Source organism: Metopolophium dirhodum, chromosome 1, assembly GCF_019925205.1.
Source record: "Metopolophium dirhodum isolate CAU chromosome 1, ASM1992520v1, whole genome shotgun sequence".
In the NCBI taxonomy this organism is placed as follows: domain Eukaryota; kingdom Metazoa; phylum Arthropoda; class Insecta; order Hemiptera; family Aphididae; genus Metopolophium; species Metopolophium dirhodum.
This window is the reverse complement of record NC_083560.1, coordinates 131933626-131953377: the sequence shown is the minus strand read 5'-3', so window position 1 is coordinate 131953377 and position 19752 is coordinate 131933626. Positions and strand designations below refer to the sequence as shown.

General features: G+C 29.0%; 4 protein-coding genes across 4 annotated transcripts; 3 read left to right on the top strand and 1 right to left on the bottom strand.

The window, feature by feature from the left end:
- The first annotated feature begins 56 nt into the window (after positions 1 to 56).
- On the top strand, positions 57 to 3315 carry LOC132953827 (zinc finger MYM-type protein 1-like). The gene is made up of 4 exons (XM_061026162.1): positions 57 to 219; positions 386 to 484; positions 986 to 1153; positions 1760 to 3315. The coding sequence occupies exons 1-4, from the start codon at positions 57 to 59 to the stop codon at positions 3286 to 3288; spliced, it is 1959 nt and encodes a 652-aa protein (XP_060882145.1). The 3' UTR covers positions 3289 to 3315.
- A 2956-nt stretch (positions 3316 to 6271) lies between these two features.
- LOC132953826 (general transcription factor II-I repeat domain-containing protein 2-like) lies at positions 6272 to 9317 on the top strand. The gene is made up of 3 exons (XM_061026161.1): positions 6272 to 7192; positions 7238 to 7884; positions 9305 to 9317. Exons 1-3 carry the CDS (start codon positions 6272 to 6274, stop codon positions 9315 to 9317), a joined length of 1581 nt encoding a protein of 526 aa, XP_060882144.1.
- A 517-nt stretch (positions 9318 to 9834) lies between these two features.
- LOC132953825 (E3 SUMO-protein ligase ZBED1-like) lies at positions 9835 to 12229 on the bottom strand. The gene is made up of 4 exons (XM_061026160.1): positions 12003 to 12229; positions 10391 to 11412; positions 9932 to 10347; positions 9835 to 9867 (listed from the first exon to the last, which is right to left on the bottom strand). The coding sequence occupies exons 1-4, from the start codon at positions 12227 to 12229 to the stop codon at positions 9835 to 9837; spliced, it is 1698 nt and encodes a 565-aa protein (XP_060882143.1).
- Positions 12230 to 16290: 4061 nt separating this feature from the next.
- On the top strand, positions 16291 to 17615 carry LOC132953824 (putative nuclease HARBI1). Its single transcript, XM_061026159.1, has 2 exons — positions 16291 to 16533; positions 16794 to 17615. Exons 1-2 carry the CDS (start codon positions 16291 to 16293, stop codon positions 17613 to 17615), a joined length of 1065 nt encoding a protein of 354 aa, XP_060882142.1.
- Positions 17616 to 19752: the final 2137 nt, after the last annotated feature.

The window sequence follows — 19752 nt, the reverse complement described above, 5'->3', positions numbered from 1 at the left end:
TAACTTCAATTAATGTTAGGTTATTGTATGATATTTATATTTTTAATTATTTTATGATGAGTGATCATGTTCAAGATGTTAATTTTATTACTTGTGAGTGTGGCAAACAAGAAAATAATATGAGCAGTTATAATTGGCTATTGCATATAGCTTCTTGTGTAGTGCGAAAGTCAAAACTTACAAATAAAAATATAAGCAACTATTTCTCAAAAACGCCAAGTAAGTAATAACTTCATATGTTCTAAATGTCTTCTAGTTGTTAATGACTGTAAAAGTTAATATGTACTATGTAGGTATATTGAAATGACTTAAACATCAAACATATTACATATTATATGATAATAATTATTTAACCGCTAATATTAAGTGTTTGTCATCATTGCAGCAATCAATAAAAATGTTGGGTCAAACGAAATTAGTGTTGCTGTTGCACCAATTTCAGAATCCACAACTTCATCACAAAATACTGATATTGGATTAAAAAGTATGTCAATAATAAAATAAGTTATAAAGTAATTTTATTATCAATTACCTACTAATACAATCTAACAACATCTATAGTTTAAGTATTTCTGTAGTACACATGAGACATGAGTACGGGAGCTCAAATTAAAAAAAGTGTATACAATGTGTCTAAATCCGGTGCTTTTATTAAAATATTTCTATTATAAATTAAACTAGACTAGTGTATGTTATATTTTTTTATTCATAAAATATTACTTTTTTTTACCCATGAGATGAATTATTTCTTCAGAAATGTATTTATATAAAAATATATTGATCCAAATCTAATACAATGTATTAGAACAATTATTTTATTATTACTAGAAATAATATATAGTTATTTTTTTTAATCAATTATTTCAAATGATATAAATAAAGTTAAATACTACATAACAGTTTATTAGTTAAATAAAATTTCTAATGTTTCAAAACATAATTTGTATAAATGTATTACCTATATATTTTCTAATTTACGTTTTAGGAGGAAATTTAGTTTCAATAAATCAAGGACTTCCATTGTTTTTTAACACACCAAAAACATTTACTAGCTATCAACCAAATGATACAAAATTATCATCAGTTTCAAACAATGAATCACCACCAACAACTCAATTTTCACCTCAACAAGACAATTTGTCCAACTTCCACTGTGATATAGATAGGTTACTGGTAAAATCATTTGGCGCGCATACTTATGAAGACAAAATGGATATTGTTTTGAGAGGGAGGCCTACTCCTAAATTACCTAATTTGAAATCTAAAACTAAAAATTGTTACCGATATTTTAATGAATGTTTTTATAAAACATGTGACTGGCTTTGTGGTTGTTCGGATAAATTGTACTGTTGGCCCTGTTTGCTCTTTTCACATAGTGAATCGAATATTTGGTCAAAATATGGGTTTACTGATATGTCTAATTTTCATGGGTTAAAAACTAGACACGAATCAAGTCAGCTACACATTCAAGCCTTGGTAAATTTAAAAACTTTTGGGAATAATAGGATAGATATTTGTTTAAGTGAAAATTTAAAAAAAAACATAAATAAACATAATGAAAAAGTAGATAATAATAGGTATGTTATAAGTAAATTAATTGATATCACTTGTTTCCTTGCCAAACAAGAATTAGCTTTAAGAGGTCATGATGAAAAATCAAGTTCTTTAAATAGAGGTAATTTTGTTGAAACATTTAATTTACTCTCTTCTGTTGATGATAAACTAAAATTCCATATTTCAAATTCTACTGTTTTTACAGGCCTTTCAAATGACATACAAAATGATTTAATTAATTCTATAAAAAATGTTATAATTACAAAAATTAAAAATGAAATTAAAGATGCTGACTTCTTAGCAGTAATCACGGATGAAACAACTGATATTACAAAAAGATCACAACTCACAACAGTATTTAGATATGTTAATGACAAAGGTGTTCAAGAGAGATTTATTGGGTTTTCTGATGTTAGTGCTGATAGGTCAGCTAAATCTTTGGCTGATCATTTTTTTTCAATACTTCCAGAGTATATATGTGATGAGAACAAATTAGTTGCTCAGACATATGATGGAGCTGCTGTTATGTCTGGTTCTCATAATGGTTTGCAGACTTTGATAAAACAGAAATATAAAAATGCAATGTATATTCATTGCTATGCACATAAACTTGATTTAGTTCTTAAGCAGTCAGTGTCTCATATTAAGGAATGTAAAATATTTTTTACAAATCTAAACGGGTTTGCGGTTTTTTTCTCTAATAGTACAAAAAGAATAAATGAGTTAGATTTAATTGTTAAAAAACGGTTTCCAACTATTGCACCAACAAGGTGGAATTATAATAGTAGATTAATTAATATTATGGTTGAACATAAAAAAGAAATTAATCAATTAATGCAGTCTATTGTAGAAAACGCTGACAAATGGGATGGCGAATCAATTATATGTGCTAGAGGCTTTTGTTTGACATTAGAAGATTTTGATTTTAATTTTAATTTAATCATTTTTGGAAAAATACTTCCTTTAGCTAGGTACCTTTTTGATGTATTACAAAAAAAAGTGTTTGATATTTCATATTGTACTCAAAAAATAAATGAATTTAAGAAACAATTAAATGAGTATAGGCAGAAATTTAATTTAGTTTGGAATGAAGTAAATGACTTAGAAAAAAATAAAATAATCCCATCCAGAAATAAAAGGTGTCGAATGGTTCAAGTATCAGAAGATAGAAAAATTAACTATAAACGTTTATTTTATGAAATAATAGATACTATTTTAGTTAAAATTGATGAACGATTTTCTGAAGTATATAACTTAAAATTTATGGGGTTACTTGATTTTGAAAAATTTTCCCATTACAAAGATAATTTTCCTCAGGATAAATTTAGTTCACTTAAACAAACATATGGTCAGTATTTTGAATTTCCAAAGCTAAAGAGTGAATTGTCAATTATATATTCATCTGATCAGTTTCATCAAACACATATTTATAAACTTTTAGAATATTTGAGGGAAACAGATTTAACAACTGTTCTACCTCAAGTTACTAAATTATGTGCATTAATTTTAACCATTCCTGCAACAAGTGCTTCTGCTGAAAGATCTTTTTCCGCTTTAAAAAGGATAAAAACTTATTTAAGAAATAATCAAACTCAAAATAGACTTTCAAATTTATCTTTACTTTCCATAGAAAAAGAAGTTTTAATGACTACAAAGTGTGAACCTAATTTTCATAATGATGTAATTAAAGACTTTATAAAACAAAATAGAAGGATAGAGTTGTCTTATAAGTGAACTTGTAAACTAATAGAATTTGGAACTAAAAATTAGATTTAAGAAAAAAAACAGGACTGTTATTATTATTATTTTTATTATTTATTAACACTATTATCCCTACATTAGAATGTATATAACTTAAAAAAATTGTTTCGTTTGTTATTAAAATATATTTAAAAATAAATAGCTAATGTATTAAAAATATATATGTTTTTGTTAATTTTGTTATATTATAACCAACAGTTGTTGAGACACATTTTTAGAGGTAAAATTTGTAAGTATGCAACTATTTAATTATAGCAAGGTAAAATCAGTATTTTAAACTGAAGCTGCTTTTGAGTGGTGGTAAAAAAAAAAAAATTAAGGTATAGGTGGGTATAATTTTTGGTGATTGCTTACACCACTGTTGACTCCACGCCACGCCACTGTTATGATGTCAAAATAACTAATTTTATAATTTTGATATTTAATATTTACCTGAACATATAATTTTAGCGCTTCAACTATAGCTTCACACACTTCTGGTACTATATTAGATATTAGTTGTTTGGAAATTTTAAAAAGATACATTAAACTTGTATATGAATCACCTGTAGCCAAAAAACGTAATGTTACTGCCAGCCGCAAATTTGGTGAAATAGTTTCCCTTAAATGAGTTATATCCTTCCCAATTTGAGGACCAATAACTTCCAGCAATGATTCAAAATCTGTTGGTGACATTCTTATAAAGTTTTTGAATCCTGGATGTTCCAGTCTTAATTAATTTAGTAAGTCATTACCATTATAACGACTTCTACTTTCAAAAATTGTACGTTGCCACCAACGTCTTTTATGAAGTTTTTTTTTTTTTACTCGAGAAACTAACGATGTAAAAACAAACGCTGCACTTGCAATAATTATATCTTCGTCACTCATATTGAAAAAAAAATAAAACTAATAAATTGTTGAAAAACTGGTAATTACACGTTCACACCGCAATAGATGGCTTCGTACTAATATGAAAATAAATAATATGAGTGGGAAATCTTTAAGTTGCCAATTTAAGCCGGAAATCGTTGTGTATGTAGAACGAACACTGTTCTAGAATATTTTAAAGTACAGTAGCATTGGTTCGTCGAGTCAGGAAACATTCTCAACGAACATGTTCGACAACAATGTTCGTCCTAGTGTGGACCCGGCAAGATGAACATTAGATAAATCGTAACATAATTATCTAGATACTTTAAAAGATAATTTTTTTCAAAAAATCTTATCTAGATAGTTTAATCTAGATAATTCCCAACACTGCATATGTGGCAATAAATACCTTAAACGCCGTTGACGCTGTGAATAATAAGCTAGCAGGCGCGGACTGGCTGGGATGCTACAGCATCCCTTGCCCTAAAATATATTTGCCCCTATCGGTATAAATGTGCCCACCTAAAATTAATCTGAATTTTGAAGGAGAAGGTTACAATTCTCTGATAAAATCGTAGGTAGATGTAGATCTATTATTTATGTAATAAGTAATAATTATAACAATCATAAAGAAAAAAGAATACATTTAAAGTAGGTAGCCAATAAGAAAATAGGTAAATTAGTTTGAGCAGTTTTTTATATACATTAAATATACTTTCTTAATTTATTATTAACACAATCTTTATAAGAGGAACTTAGCTCTAATTGTTATGGGGCGGGGGGTTGGGAGGGGCAAAAATTAATCACAATTTACTGACCCTTAAGTTTGCCCTCTCGATTTCTGGCCCCTCGTGACCCTTCGTCCTTCCACACCAAATGCTGCGGCCTATGACAATGTTTATGCTCTTATTAATTTTGAGACCTACACATTTAGTTATAGTTTTATTAACTGCTACTGGTTATTGCTTTTTAATGTACCAAAATAAGAACGTGACCAAAATCATTTATCTGTCATTATCTCTGTAATTGCAGAATTATATAACCCACAAACTATCATATAAAAAAAATATATAGAATTGATTTGATCTCATCAAAATATTGCTACAATCGAAAAAGTGCTTCGACCGATGCAAAGTAAACGTGCATACCAATTCAAACATCTTTACATATTTTAAATCGAACAACTAGAAATACTTTAATTTTTGTCAGGCGTTTAGGTCGTTGTTTCTATGTTCCACGTGTGTTAGACAAAGACAGACAATCGCGGCATGCAACGCCCTTAAATATATTATATTTAATAATTAATGTAGAAATAATTTTTAAATATTTTTAATACCATTTGAGTTTGAGGTAATTTGTTCTATTTTTGTTCATGTCGCGTCGTCGCCGACGACGATTAGCGATTATTATATTTTTAGTCTGTATTTCATTAGCCCGCTGCCCGCAGTCCGCAGAATGAACATTGCTTTATAATATACGATAAAGTTATTATAGTCATTATATGCAATAATATTATATCCGTCGACCACCACATCGTCGCGGTCGTCGAACATCGTCGCTTGCGGCGTTCCTTAGATGTTAACTTATATTGCAATAAAATCATAGATAAGAATAACCCGAGTCCCAACGACGACCGACGGGTGACTATATAGGTATATGGTCTATTACAGGGGTCACCAAATGGCGGCCCGCGGGCCGCATCCGGCCCGCGAATGCATTTTAACCGGCCCGCAGACTGAGAGGAAAATCCAATAATTTAATACGTACTTATTATAAAGCGCGACTGTTGTAATAATAAATGTTGCAGGTAATTTCTTATCTTTGTACATTATTACTGCATTATTAGGTTTTTTCGGCTGCAACAAATATTATACTAGCCGTGAAGCATATCTTATCTTATCTGTTTTATTATTTATTTGAAATTTCATTACGACAAGTCGACAACTCGTTAAGTCACACATATTAATATACGTACTACACGTCAGTCCGTCAGTTATCGGTGAGACGGTGGTGTCCGCTGCGACGTAATTTTTGTTCGTCCGTTCCGTTTTGTTTATTAATTTTCGTAATTAAATAATATATTATTCTTTGTTTTAATTTGACTATGGATAGAAAAAGAAGAAAAGTAGAAAATGAAAATAGACAGTTTTGTCCTGAATGGATGGACTTATATTGTTTTATTTTACCAGATAGAGTAGGTGCCTTACCTGTTTGTTTAATTTGTAATCAAACAGTGGCTGTTATGAAAGTGTTTAATATCAAACGTCATTATGAGACACACAAGTCATTTGCCGAAAAATTCCCATTGGGTACTGGCATTCGTAAAACAAAAATTGAAAATCTAAAAATGAAATATAAATCGGCAACTCAAATTTTAAGCCATGCAATGACTGAACAACAGAAATGTGCACAGGCATCTTTACAAATTTCGTGGATACTCGGTAAACATATGAAGCCATTTACAGATGCTGATATTGTTAAAGAATGTATGCTTCAATCTGTAAATATACTGTTTGAAAATAAAAAGGAAATTGTCGAAACTTTTCGTCATATCCCAATATCAGCATCCACTAACACGAGAAATACTGAAGTACTGGCCAAAGATAATCACAATCAGTTGAAACAAGATCTATCTACTGCTGATTTTTATTCTATAGCCTTGGATGAATCTTGTGATATCACAGATACATCTCAGCTAATAATTCACGTGAGATACTTGAGCAATATCAGTGGGGCATTTTACGAAGAGTTATTGACACTTTTGCCGTTATCAGGGACCAGCAAAGGAAATGATTTGTACAATGCTGTAGTATTGTATTTTGAAACAGAAAATTTAAATTTGAAAAAAATTATCTCTGTTACAACCGATGGTGCACCAGCGATGATTGGCGCTCATCAAGGCTTTGTTCAAAGATTAAGAAATGACCCTAAATGCAACTCTGATCTTTTATCGTACCATTGTATCATTCATCAAAGCGTCCTTTGCTGCAAACTGGATCCGTGTTTGGAAAAAATTATGAAAACAGTAATGAGTATTGTTAATTTTATACGTGCAAAATCTTCACTCCAGCACAGACTATTTAAGGCACTTGTTCAAGAAAATGATACTCAGTTTGACGATTTATTACTTCATAATAATGTGAGATGGCTGAGCAAAGGAAATGTTTTGCAAAGGTTTTTTAACTTACTGAATGAAATTGAACTATTTTTAATTCAGAGTACACATTTGTCTGCCAAAGACTATCACGAATTTATCAGTGATAATAGTAACATAGCAACTATTGCGTTTTTGACAGATATATTTCAACACATAAATTCGTTCAACTTGAAACTTCAAGGTAATCAGAAACTAATTTGCCATTTAGTTTCTGAGGTAAATTGTTTTTGTAGAAAAATTGACTTTTTTTTACAAGATGTTGGTAATGAACGTTTACATTTTCATAACTTGAAAAAAGTTGTAGATGAAAATCACGAGATTGATATGACAAATTTTACGAAGTTTTTGGAAAGTTTAAAAACTGAATTCGAAAGACGCTTTGCTGATTTCAGAAAAATCAAAAACGTTGTACAACTATTGAACAGTAGTTTTACTCTGCAGCCTGATGGTGAATGGATTAACGAAGCAGAAAATGTTTTCAACTGCAATAGAGCACATCTTCAAATGGAAATAATTGAATTTCAATCAGATGATGTCCTAAAAAATTTGTATAATGAAAAGTATTCAAAAACTGAAATTGATTCTACATATTATGATGAATTTTGGTTGAAATATGTATCTGAAAAGAAATACCCGATGTTGAAATTATTGACAGTGAAAATGTGTACAATGTTTGGCTCCACATACGTCTGTGAGTCTGCTTTTTCAAAAATGAATTATATCAAAAACAAATTCCGATCCCGACTCACCAACGAACACCTTGAAATGATGATGAAGATAGCTACCACAAACCATAACCCCGACTTAAAGCAGCTAGTTGAAAGCAAGATCTGCCATTTTTCTCATTGAAAATATTAATTGATAATTGTTTCATATATTTATTAAATTTAATTATATTTGCATTAGTTTTAGTTACATAATAATTAATAAGTGTACATATTTTTTTTTTAGAAATAAAGTATTTTTGACCAACCGGCATATTATAATAATTATTATGAAATTTGAATTTTTATGGCCCGCGAGAATTTTCCGAATTCTTAATGTGGCCCGCGGAAAATATTAATTGGTGACCCCTGGTCTATTAGAAATTAGTTTATCCAAAACCAACTATGATGTAGACGCAGACACGCCACACGCAGTATAGCTGACGTAAGGCGTATTGTACTTTTGACTTTACTGAAAAGATTTCTTAAACAAAACGCGCAGAATATACATGAATGCACGATCGGCGGTTGCACCATTAAGGCATTAACTCACAGGTATCTATACATTTTTTTTTAGTTTTTTAGTTTTTATATCATTTTTCTGAAAAAAATACATTATTGATCAATTTATTGAGTGTAAATGTGTAATAATTCAATAATGATATCAATAATAAAGTATTAGATTTTTCAGGTAAATATACATGAAAATATTATTGTAATTTAATCTTAATATAAATGCATGTACCCTATAGAATCTCATATCTTGAATGTATGTGAGAGCATGTTTAACTAATTATTATAATTTATAGATATTATTTATTTTTACTGATATTAAATAACTAATATAAAAAATAAAATCGAGATTAATTCATTACAATTTTGAGAGAAAATTTTTTAAACCAAAAGTATATAGATTATAGATATTTTTTTCCATATTAAAACCTAAAAACCAATTATTTGCTTCATAAAGTATATATTAATATATTATCTGAAATATTATGTTATAATGTTGTAATAAATTTAAAATGTTTGTAATTCAGTATAAATACTATTTAAAATGTTATACTAATTTAGTATTATTTGATAAAATAATATCATTAATAATATTGAGTCATATTAACATACTTAATTTCTTAGTTTCTTCAAAAGTTAGATAAAATCAAGGCTGGGCTAGGACTGCGCGATAATTTTTTTCCCCACAATAATCGAATATTAGTTAAATGTTCGAATATAATCGATTAATCGAATAATCTGAGAGTATTACGATTTTTAACAGAAATGACGAATAATCGAATAGTATTTGACGATTTATCGAATACTCGAATAATCGAACACTCGAATAATCATACTTATACCTTATACTACACAATATATTATAGTGTTCTAATAATAATATACTAATTTTAGTAATCAAATAAATAGTCTGGTTTAAACGATTTATTCATAAAAACATAAAATAAACTAATACAACAAATATGAACTGCTGTTTACCTTAAGGGTTAGTCTTAATCTTGAAGTTATATTAAAATAAAATAATATTTAAAACACTAGTTTAGCTATATAGTCCTTATTCATAGTTAAAAAAATAAGCTGGCTGGCATGTTTGTTTGTTAACGATGATCTATGATCAGTTAATATACATCCCCCTTTACTAAAAATACGTTCAGACGCTACGCTTGTAGCTTGAATGGTCATAACTTTTTTTGCTGAAACGAATATAATAGGGTAAGTTGTCTTGTTTATGTTCCACCAATCTAGTGGATCTTGTTCAACACCAATTTTTGGTTTGTTAATGTATAAGTCCAATTAATTTTTTATTTTTTGGCTTAATGGAACTTCCTAAAATGATAAAATTAAAAAAGTAGTAACAATAAAGTAAAATAATTTATCTACAAATTCTTACTTGGAAATTATCCATATTATTATTTTCAGGAGTACCAAAAATTACAGACATCCCAGTTTTTGATTTTTTTTGTGATGCCAATTGATTAGAAATATTGTTGACGTAACTATCACTTTCGATACTCTCGTATGTTGTTTCACAAAATTCAGCGATGGTTTTCTTTAAAACCGATAAATCATCATACTTAATGTACTCGATTTTGAACCTAGGATCCAATACGGTACACATAATCAGTAATGTGTTATCTTTATAGCGTTGATCTAGAACCTCAATAATAGTTGTGTACATGTTTTTAATTTGTCCTTCGTTGATGTCCGTATCATCACTTTCATTTAGTTGTGTTATTTGAGATAATTTTGATTTAAGCGAAGAAATAACTGGTAGTATAGCCGAGCCCGTGACGTATGAATCGCCAGCTATTATTATCAGTTATTTCCCGAATTGGCTGTATAATACAACTTAGGTTTTTTAACACGATAATGTCTGATTCTTGAAGAGCTAAATTTTTATATCCACCATTTTTATATGTTCGTAGGAAACTTGTGAGTCCAAGTTCTTGTTCAATAATAACATTAATTAATTCCAACATTGACCACCAACGCGTTTTTGAGTAAGATGGAAATTTTTTATTTGGCAAGCTAAATTTTTCCTGAAATTTACCCATTTCTCGAACTGCCTTCCAACTATGGGCAAATATATTATGGATGAATTTGACTTTATGGACTACATCTTTTATCTCGTCCATATTAAAAATGCGTGAAACTGCCGTGTTAAGAGCATGGCCAAAACAAGCTACATAGGGTATATTTAAATTGCGTACAGCCTTTAGCATATTAGATCCATAATCAGTCACTATCGAACATATTTTCCTATCCGGTATCTCATAATCTAAAAACAACATTTGAACTACATCGGCTATATTCTCCCCAGTGTGGTCTTCCGACAGTTCAATGCGACCCAAACTGGCTGAAGTTAATTTGAAATTATCGTTGATAAAATGGCACGTGACATCAATAAACGGTTGGTTTGAACTTGAAGTCCAGCAGTCCGTGGTGAAAGTAAAAACATCGGCGCTCCTAATTATGTTCCCTATAATGTTACGTGTTTCACTATACATAGACGGAATTCGGGATTCTGTAAGAGTTTTTCGACCTGGTAGCTTGTAGCTAGGATTTAACGCATTTACAAATAGTTTGAATCCCTCCTTTTCCACTAAACTGTATGGCATCATATTTGTTGCAATGAAATAGGCAAGTGCATTATCAATTTTGATTTTTGCACTTTTATTCAGAGTGAATTGTGCCATTTTCATTTGTTTAGTTAGGGTTGAATTTGTTTTGTGAACAATGGCTATTGATGAGGTGTCAGTAATAGGAGACGGATAAATACATGAATCAGTTGAATCTGATTGACCTAATTCTGGTTCATAATTTGAAGTAGAAGGTTGTGATATTAATGAATTTGATTCCTCAATCTCAGACCTAATAAAAATATTATGAAATAGGTAAATGTATATTTAGACATTTTTATCTTTAATTCAATTTAACAAAAAAAAGGGGGTCAAGTGGATATCGCTCCGCTGTACAGTAGGTTACAAGTATGTCACTGTATAATGGATGGTATTAAATTTGAATTCAATGATATACGAACAACGATTGTGAGCGGAGACGGCATGTCAGTCTAGGATATTTTAAATTATATTGATATTGTTATTATACGGTAGTTGAATAAGTTAAATAAATTAATATTATTCATATTATTTAATTATCAACCTAAAATTATCAGCGATGCTGGAAAAATTATCTAATATAACTCGCATTGGAGCTTCGAATACAAAATTATTTTAACGCTACAAAAATTAGTATTGCTTAACCTTTAAAAACAATTTCATGCATTTCAATAATTATATAGGTATTGAGTACTATTTTCGGTAAAATTCAAAACTCTTAGCAATCGTAAACTCATGAAAAATAATTACAATTTGTATGTATTTTAAATCACACTTATATTCAACTAATATTTTACTATATTGAATCATGATCTACATTAGAGCTTATAAGTGTTTACTTACTCATCTTCGTCTATGGAAACATTGAAAACGTCTTGATTAAATGCACTTCCTGATAATCCCATTCGAATTCGATCAAGTTCAATAAATTTTGGCTTGTGTTTAAATTTTAAATGGTTCCACATGTTCGTTGTACTTGATCCTGGATTTGCATATTTCTTTTTACATATTGAGCATTTCACTTTAAGACCAGCATCGTCTTTGCTAAAAACTTGCCATACCTCACTCATATTGAATACTTGGTACTTGGTACTAATGAAATAAATAATAAATATTTAATTATATGAATTCCTCAATGTATATATAAGATATAGTTAGCCACTAGTAACTACTATAACTAGTAGGTAGTAAGTACTTACTTTCATTGTTTTGTATTTCTGTAATCTGTATAATATATTATTTGGTATAATTATTAATCCACATGTGCTGATGGAGAATGGAGACGAACTAGTTACCAAATGGTGTTTACCGTCCGACGTCCGTACTCCGTGTAAACAATAAGTCAATTAGAAATATTACGAATGAATAATAAAATATAAATACTAAATAGCATCTAATAATTAACCATAATCATTATCAGTTTATTTAGATTATAAATATAAAGTGTCATTGTATAATTTGGTTAGCGCAAACATGCAAGACTTATAATTATTATATTATTTTTATTTAATATTATTTGGTTTTATTTATTTAAAAATAGATAACCCTCGGCAGCAAGGCCATTAGGAAGACATATATTATTATATTAATATTATTTGTTATATTTAACTAAAATACCTATTTATTTTTTTGTTTTGAAATGTTATGCTTGGTTATTCGATTATATTCGATTATTTGATTATATTCGGTTAATCGGTTATTCGATTATTTATCCTTCGTTAAAAATAATCGATTAATCGAATAATCGATTAATAAAAATAATCGCACGGTCCTAGACTGGGCATTACCTAACAAGTTAATAAGTTAGAAATTATGTTAATTTTTAGATATTAACTTAACTTACTAGTTTATTGTTTTAATTAACTTAATTGAGTTTAAAAGTTTTTTAAACTTGCCCAGCCTTGGATAAAATTAATTAAGTAATGAATTGAATACCTACCTACCTACCTACCTACCTACAACCTATCTATAAAATAGTTCTAAATACTATTATATAATAATTATTAATTAAACATATAATTTTAGAATTATATTTTATAACTATGTAGGTAGGTAGGTACTTACCATTTTTTTGTCTTACACAAGTATTATATTATTAAGATTAACTATATTATTATTATCATAGATGGTGCACTTGAATTCCTTTGTGTAAAAGCTAAATTACAATTTGAAGAAGTAAAAAGTGAACTGTGCAATTTTGCAATATCTTTTAAAACGATGGTCAGTGCTAGTATTGGAAATGCAATTTATTATGCCAGCAAAACACAATGATGATTCTGAAACTGATTTGAATGAAGATAATGGTAGTATACACAAAAATATTATTTACTTGGCTACTTGAGAACATAGAAATATTTTTTTTTGGACCAACAGGATACTGATGAGAATGGATCTATACATAATAATGAACTCGATAGCTGTCAATTTTGTTTACCATGCGTGTTTCAAATATTGTGGAAATTCAATTTACATTCTTCAGCATATTCCAATGTGTACTTATTATATAAATTTGTACTAACATTAGCATGCACTCAAGTTTATTGTGAACGGTCTTTCTCAAAATTAAAAATTATCAAAAATAGACTAAGAAGTACCCTTTCTGAAGAATTGTTGAATGCATTAATGTTAATAAGTACTGAACATGATCTTATTCCTGATACTAATTATATCATAAAAAAAATATCTGAAAGTTCAGACTTGCTTGGTAAAATATTATAAATTTGGCAGGTAGGTACCTCATACCTATGCAACAAGTCAATGATAACAATATTACACATAACTTGTTTCATATTATATGTAGGTACTAGGTAATATAAAAATATTTAAAATGTAGAAGTTCATTATTAAATATTAATTTATACATTCAGTAATATTGTAATACAAAGAATATCATGTACATTATAAGTTTACTTTTATTTTGTATCAATAATGAATAATAATAATATGTATCATAATATAAATATATTATATCTATAATAATACATGGCGCAATATATAATATATTTTTGTTAGTTATTTTTTGCTTGGATTCAACAGTTTTCAAAGCACAATTTTTAAAGATTTTAATTTGTATTTGTAATTTGTATATTTGATTTTAATTATTTTTATTAATATTATAGTTATTGTACTGTAGGTGAACATAAAAATGTATATCAGTATAACTGAGATTTATGAGTATTGCACTTAAGTAAAAAGTATATCCTTGTTTAATCATATATCTACTACCTACCTATGTCGCAATCCCTAAAATCGGATTTATGATATTTTAAAAGTAATTAAGTATAATATTTGAATGTGTTATGTGTAATAACGGACCATTAATTAATTTTTATATTTTTACCATACAACTGTATAACTTTGTAAATTTGTAATTTTTTGAATGGCTGTTGTAATTTGGCACCTATTTACATTTTTAACGTATTTACAATATTTTATTAAAAAAATATTTTATTAAGACAATGTTTAAATATTTTATAAATAACCTACATATTTAAAATTTGCCCCCAAAATTTGTTTTATTTGCCCTTTAAATTATGTAGCATCCCGCGCCCTTTTTTACCAGTCCGCGCCTGTAAGCTAGTAAGTATTTTTTGTGTACGTGATTTAATTATTATTGTATTATAACGTAATACGTTTCTTTTTAGTTAAAATACTGCAACATCACGAATGACAACAGAATTGAACTTAAACACGAGCATAAATATTATTATCAAGTTATGGGACAAATGCGAATAACAAATCGCAGACTGTGTTATTTTGTAGTGTATACCCCTAATTGGACAAGTATACAGGAAATTAAATATGACGAAATATTTTTGAACACATAAATGGCCGAAAAACTTAAAAGGTAAAAATAAATTTGAATATTTATTAATTTTATTAGTGTGTTAACATAGTTATTAATTAGATTACAAAATATTGTAAAATATTATTTTTTAGGTTTTATATGGAGTGTTTACTACCGGAAATTGTCGACACACTTTATGGTAAACGCTTCGAAATCACGGATATTAGAGAACCCGAATATATAAAGGAGGCAGTGAGACAAAGAAAAAATTTTAAATAATAATTAATACATAGGTATACTGTACGCAGTACGCGTATCAAATTATATTAAAGTTCATAATATTTTTTTTTTTTTTTTATTAAGAAAACAAAACCCTCGGCAGCAAGGCCATTGGGATATATAATGTATAATAGTGTTACAACATGTTATGTGTTAAAGAGAGAGAAAAAAAAAATACAGAACGATAAAAAATAATATAAATATGATTTAATATGTACAGATTATTAGATTAGTTTGAGCAAACCAGATTGTTGAAGGAAGGCTATTATATTGGAGACTGGTAGGTTAGGTCCGAGGCTTTCAAATATGTCTTCCGGAAGTTGGTTGTGTTCCCTTGCATCGCGGTATGTTCATAATATTATTATAATGTTATTACATTGTTTAGGTTACAGTTATAAATTAGATTTTATTCACTGTATTGTATACATTTCTTTAATGAGTAAGTACCTATCTAAAAATGCAATAAATACAGGCCGCGTAAGTACGCACGAATATTAAAAATATTACGGCGGCAATGCGGCATAATATACGTGTCACATATTGTATGCATTTTATATTTACGCGATCCGACATGGACGAAGGTTGAGAAAATAATAAACATTAGACATCGCTCCCGAATGAGCAAAATCGTCATCCAGCCGCCGACTGCGAGTAGTGAGCGCGGCTTAAACATCGCGTGCTTGCGGATCACGAAAACACCTAAAGCCGCGTCCACACCTAGCAAACATTTGGGGAAACATTGTTTGTTGAACGTTTGCCCAATGTTTGTCAAACGTTTGCCAAATGTTTTTTAAATAGTTTGTCAAAGTAACAAACATTTTATTTGTTCGCTTAAATGTTTGCTCAATACATAAATCTACAGTTTCGATTATGGCGTCTCTAGAGCAAGTCATGTGTGTAGGAGCTGCATTCATAATTATTCATAACCACTATAAAAATAAAATGAAGTATAGAAGTAAGAGACGATGGTGGGTAAGACAACTACTACAACGTCGAAAAACTTATAGTGGTGAGCGTTTCATTTTGGATTTACACGCAAGTGATTTGTTTAATAATTTTACAAGAATGTCAAGTACCGATTTTGAGTTTTTAATAAATTTAATTGGACCCAAAGTTGCAAAAGAAAATACAAATTTTCGTGAAAGTATTTCAGTATCAGTTCGCCTAGCAATTACTTTAAGATTTTTGTCTTCTGGTGAATCATATCATTCTTTAATGTACACATTTAAAGTATCCAAACAATCAATATCAGAAATTGTACCAGAAGTATGTGAAGCATTAATATCTGGTCTTAAAAACTACATCAAGGTAAGAATAATTTTAAATTAAATAAATTTTATACTGTAACATAAAGATACAATTATTATTGAAACACACTGTATTCACTATCAATTGGTTTAGTACCTATCGACACTTAATAAAAAAAAATTTAAAATTAAATTTTTAACAGACAATGTTAGTCATACCGAAACCTAACTACTTAAAAATTGTTCACAAAAATTTACAGTAAAAATAAATGTTGTATAGTATATTTTATAAATTCTAAATATCTTTGAAATGTATTTCAGATGCCAACTGAAACAAATGAATGGTTGAAAATATCTGCAGATTACGAGGAAAAATGGAACTTCCCGCACTGTTTAGGTGCTTTAGATGGGAAGCACATACTATTACAAGCACCTATCAACTCTGGAAGTGAGTTTTTTAATTATAAAGGCCACTTTAGCATAGTTTTGATGGCACTGGTTGATGCGAATTATTCATTCATTTACATAAATGCTGGATGTCGAGGCCGCATATCCGATGGTGGAGTCTTCAAAAATACTGACTTATGGAAACGTTTAGAAAATAAATCCCTTAATTTACCTGAACCAATAAGCTTACCTGGTAGAGATAATCCTGTACCCTACGTTATAGTGGCCGACGATGCATTTTCACTAAGTGAAAATGTAATGAAACCTTACCCTGGACATCAAACAAAAGGAAGTAAGGAGAGGATATTTAACTATCGGTTAAGCAGAGCACGACGAGTATCAGAAAATGTATTTGGTATAATGAGTTCTATTTTTAGGGTACTTAGAAAACCCATATTATTAAGTCCTGAAAAAGCAACCTCAGTTACTCTTGCATGTGCTTACCTGCATAATTTTCTAAGAGCTAGCAAATCATCAAAAAACTGTAATACTCCACAAGGAAGTGTTGACATTGATGGTGGCTCTGGAGAAATTACACCAGGAACATGGAGAAGACAGTCAGAAAACTCTTCATGCTTACCACTTCAACGAATTGGACGTAAATCAGGAAAAAATTCTAAAGCTATTAGATATGAGTTCGCTACATACTTCACAAGTGAAACCGGAAGTGTTCCTTGGCAAGATAAATATGCATAAAGGCAATGCAATAAAAAAAAGAAATACGTATTTTTCACTTAGTAAATATAATTTAATTTTAATAACTAAAAATTAATGTAAATGTAATTGTATTATGTAAACTTATTATGTTTATAAAATCATATGAAATGCATATCAAGGTACTTAAAAAATAAAGAATTAGAATAAAGATGAAGTTAACTTAGGTACATTTTTAATCTTTTAGCTTACTTAATAAAATTGAGAATTTTCAAAGTGATTTTGCATGTCGTAGTTTTGTAACTGTATTTGATGAGGATGTGGTGTCACTGATGTAGCTGACTGTGGTGATGGCGAATTTGATGCTGTTGGCTGAAATTCAGACAAAAGTGGTGTTGATTGCACAGGAATAGTAACTTGTTTATATTGATCCATTTCCGCTTGAAATAATAGATTATCTGGTTTCAGTAGACATACGCTCATGGGATTTTGTATTTTACGTAGTCTAAATTCAACGGATTCTCCATAAACTTTTAAATCATCCCTTGGTTGCTGATCTTGTAGTTTTGAGTAACATGACGTCATAATAGAATAAGCTTCTTTAACTTGTTCGTTTTGGTTTTTTTTTCTCGGAACTTTTTTTGCCGGTTTTGGTGATATAAATAGTTTTTTCTTTTTGGTTTTGGGACTTTCTGTACTCGAGTATTCCGAATATTCAGATTTTTTTTCATTGTCATTTTCGTTATCCTCATTAACTGATTCAATATCAAGTATATCGCAATCCTCTTCACTATACACATCTTCATTAGTGTTAGACCGCGTTTTTCGAGGATCATTTTTGTTGTTCATAAAATAAAAATATTTATAAGCGTACCATGGTGTTTTTAAATCATCACTTGACATTCCTGATTTTAATACTAATGCTTTTTTTTCTCTACGATATTGTGTAAGAAGAGAATCCATTTTTTTTCTCACCTCTTGTTCTTCAAAATTAAGATCATTGGCAATTTTTATAAATGCATCGGTCCGTTTTATTTTATTTTTATGATCCGATGACTTTGTGTCCCATAAACATTTTTCATTTTCATATAGCTCGATTAAACGAATTATATTTTCTTTCGTCCACTTATTGTCATTCATTTCACCCAGGAAAAATAAACAAAACAAAACAAATAAGACACCACTAAACTTTGTATTATTTTAAACGTGTAAAATAAAAACGTTGTACTTCAACAAAAATCACGCGAAGACTGACTCAATACGGCCAGACGGCCAGTTGACAATAAATTATCGGTTTTCATAATCTTATCTACATTCTTCAAACCAATTTCCTATAATATTATTAAATAAAAAAAAAAACAGTTCATCTAATAAATCACATTTATTTGTAACAATATCAATAATGTATTCAACATCAATATTATTCAATATATTTTTCTCTACAGCAATAAGAATGAATGATAATTTGATAACGGTAGACAAACTTATGAGTAATATTATTTTAAATTTTCAAATCTTAGATTTAAAAAGAAAAATTTTTATGAATTCTCAACTCAAAATAATATGCTAATTTTCGTGATTTTTCCGTATTTTGTCAAAATTTGAACTTTAAATGCTTATAAATAAAAACTGTGACTAAGGATTTTTAATATTTTTCAAATGTCATTGTAACAATATAGTAGGAGCCTTGTATTAAAGTTTCAAGCTTTTTTCCCCTACAAATAAAATTTTATTGATATTTGTAGAAAAAAAAACTAAAAAAAATGGAAACTGAAAATGTCCGTAAACCGCTCAAAATAAGTCAAAATATTTGGAAAATGTTATGGAGTATAGGAAATACAATTATAAACATTCCGTCAATGTACCTACGGTTATTTGTTTTAGAGTTACACCAAAAACCAAAATCGATTTTCTCGAAAACAGATTTTGCGTAAAAAATTCCGTTTTTCCTTAATTTTTCTTTTGTTTTTCATGTCGCTCCCCGAAGTACCAACTAGATTCACTTTCCTATCAGAAAAGTTACTGTTGAAGAAAATTCAAGCACTTTTACTGTCCTAAAAGGTGATGACAGACACAAAAAAAAAACACACATCATTGTAAAATCAATACATTCATCGCTTCGCTCAGAATCTAAAAGTACTTGGACAAAGAATTTATGATAATATATTTTTTTTTTACT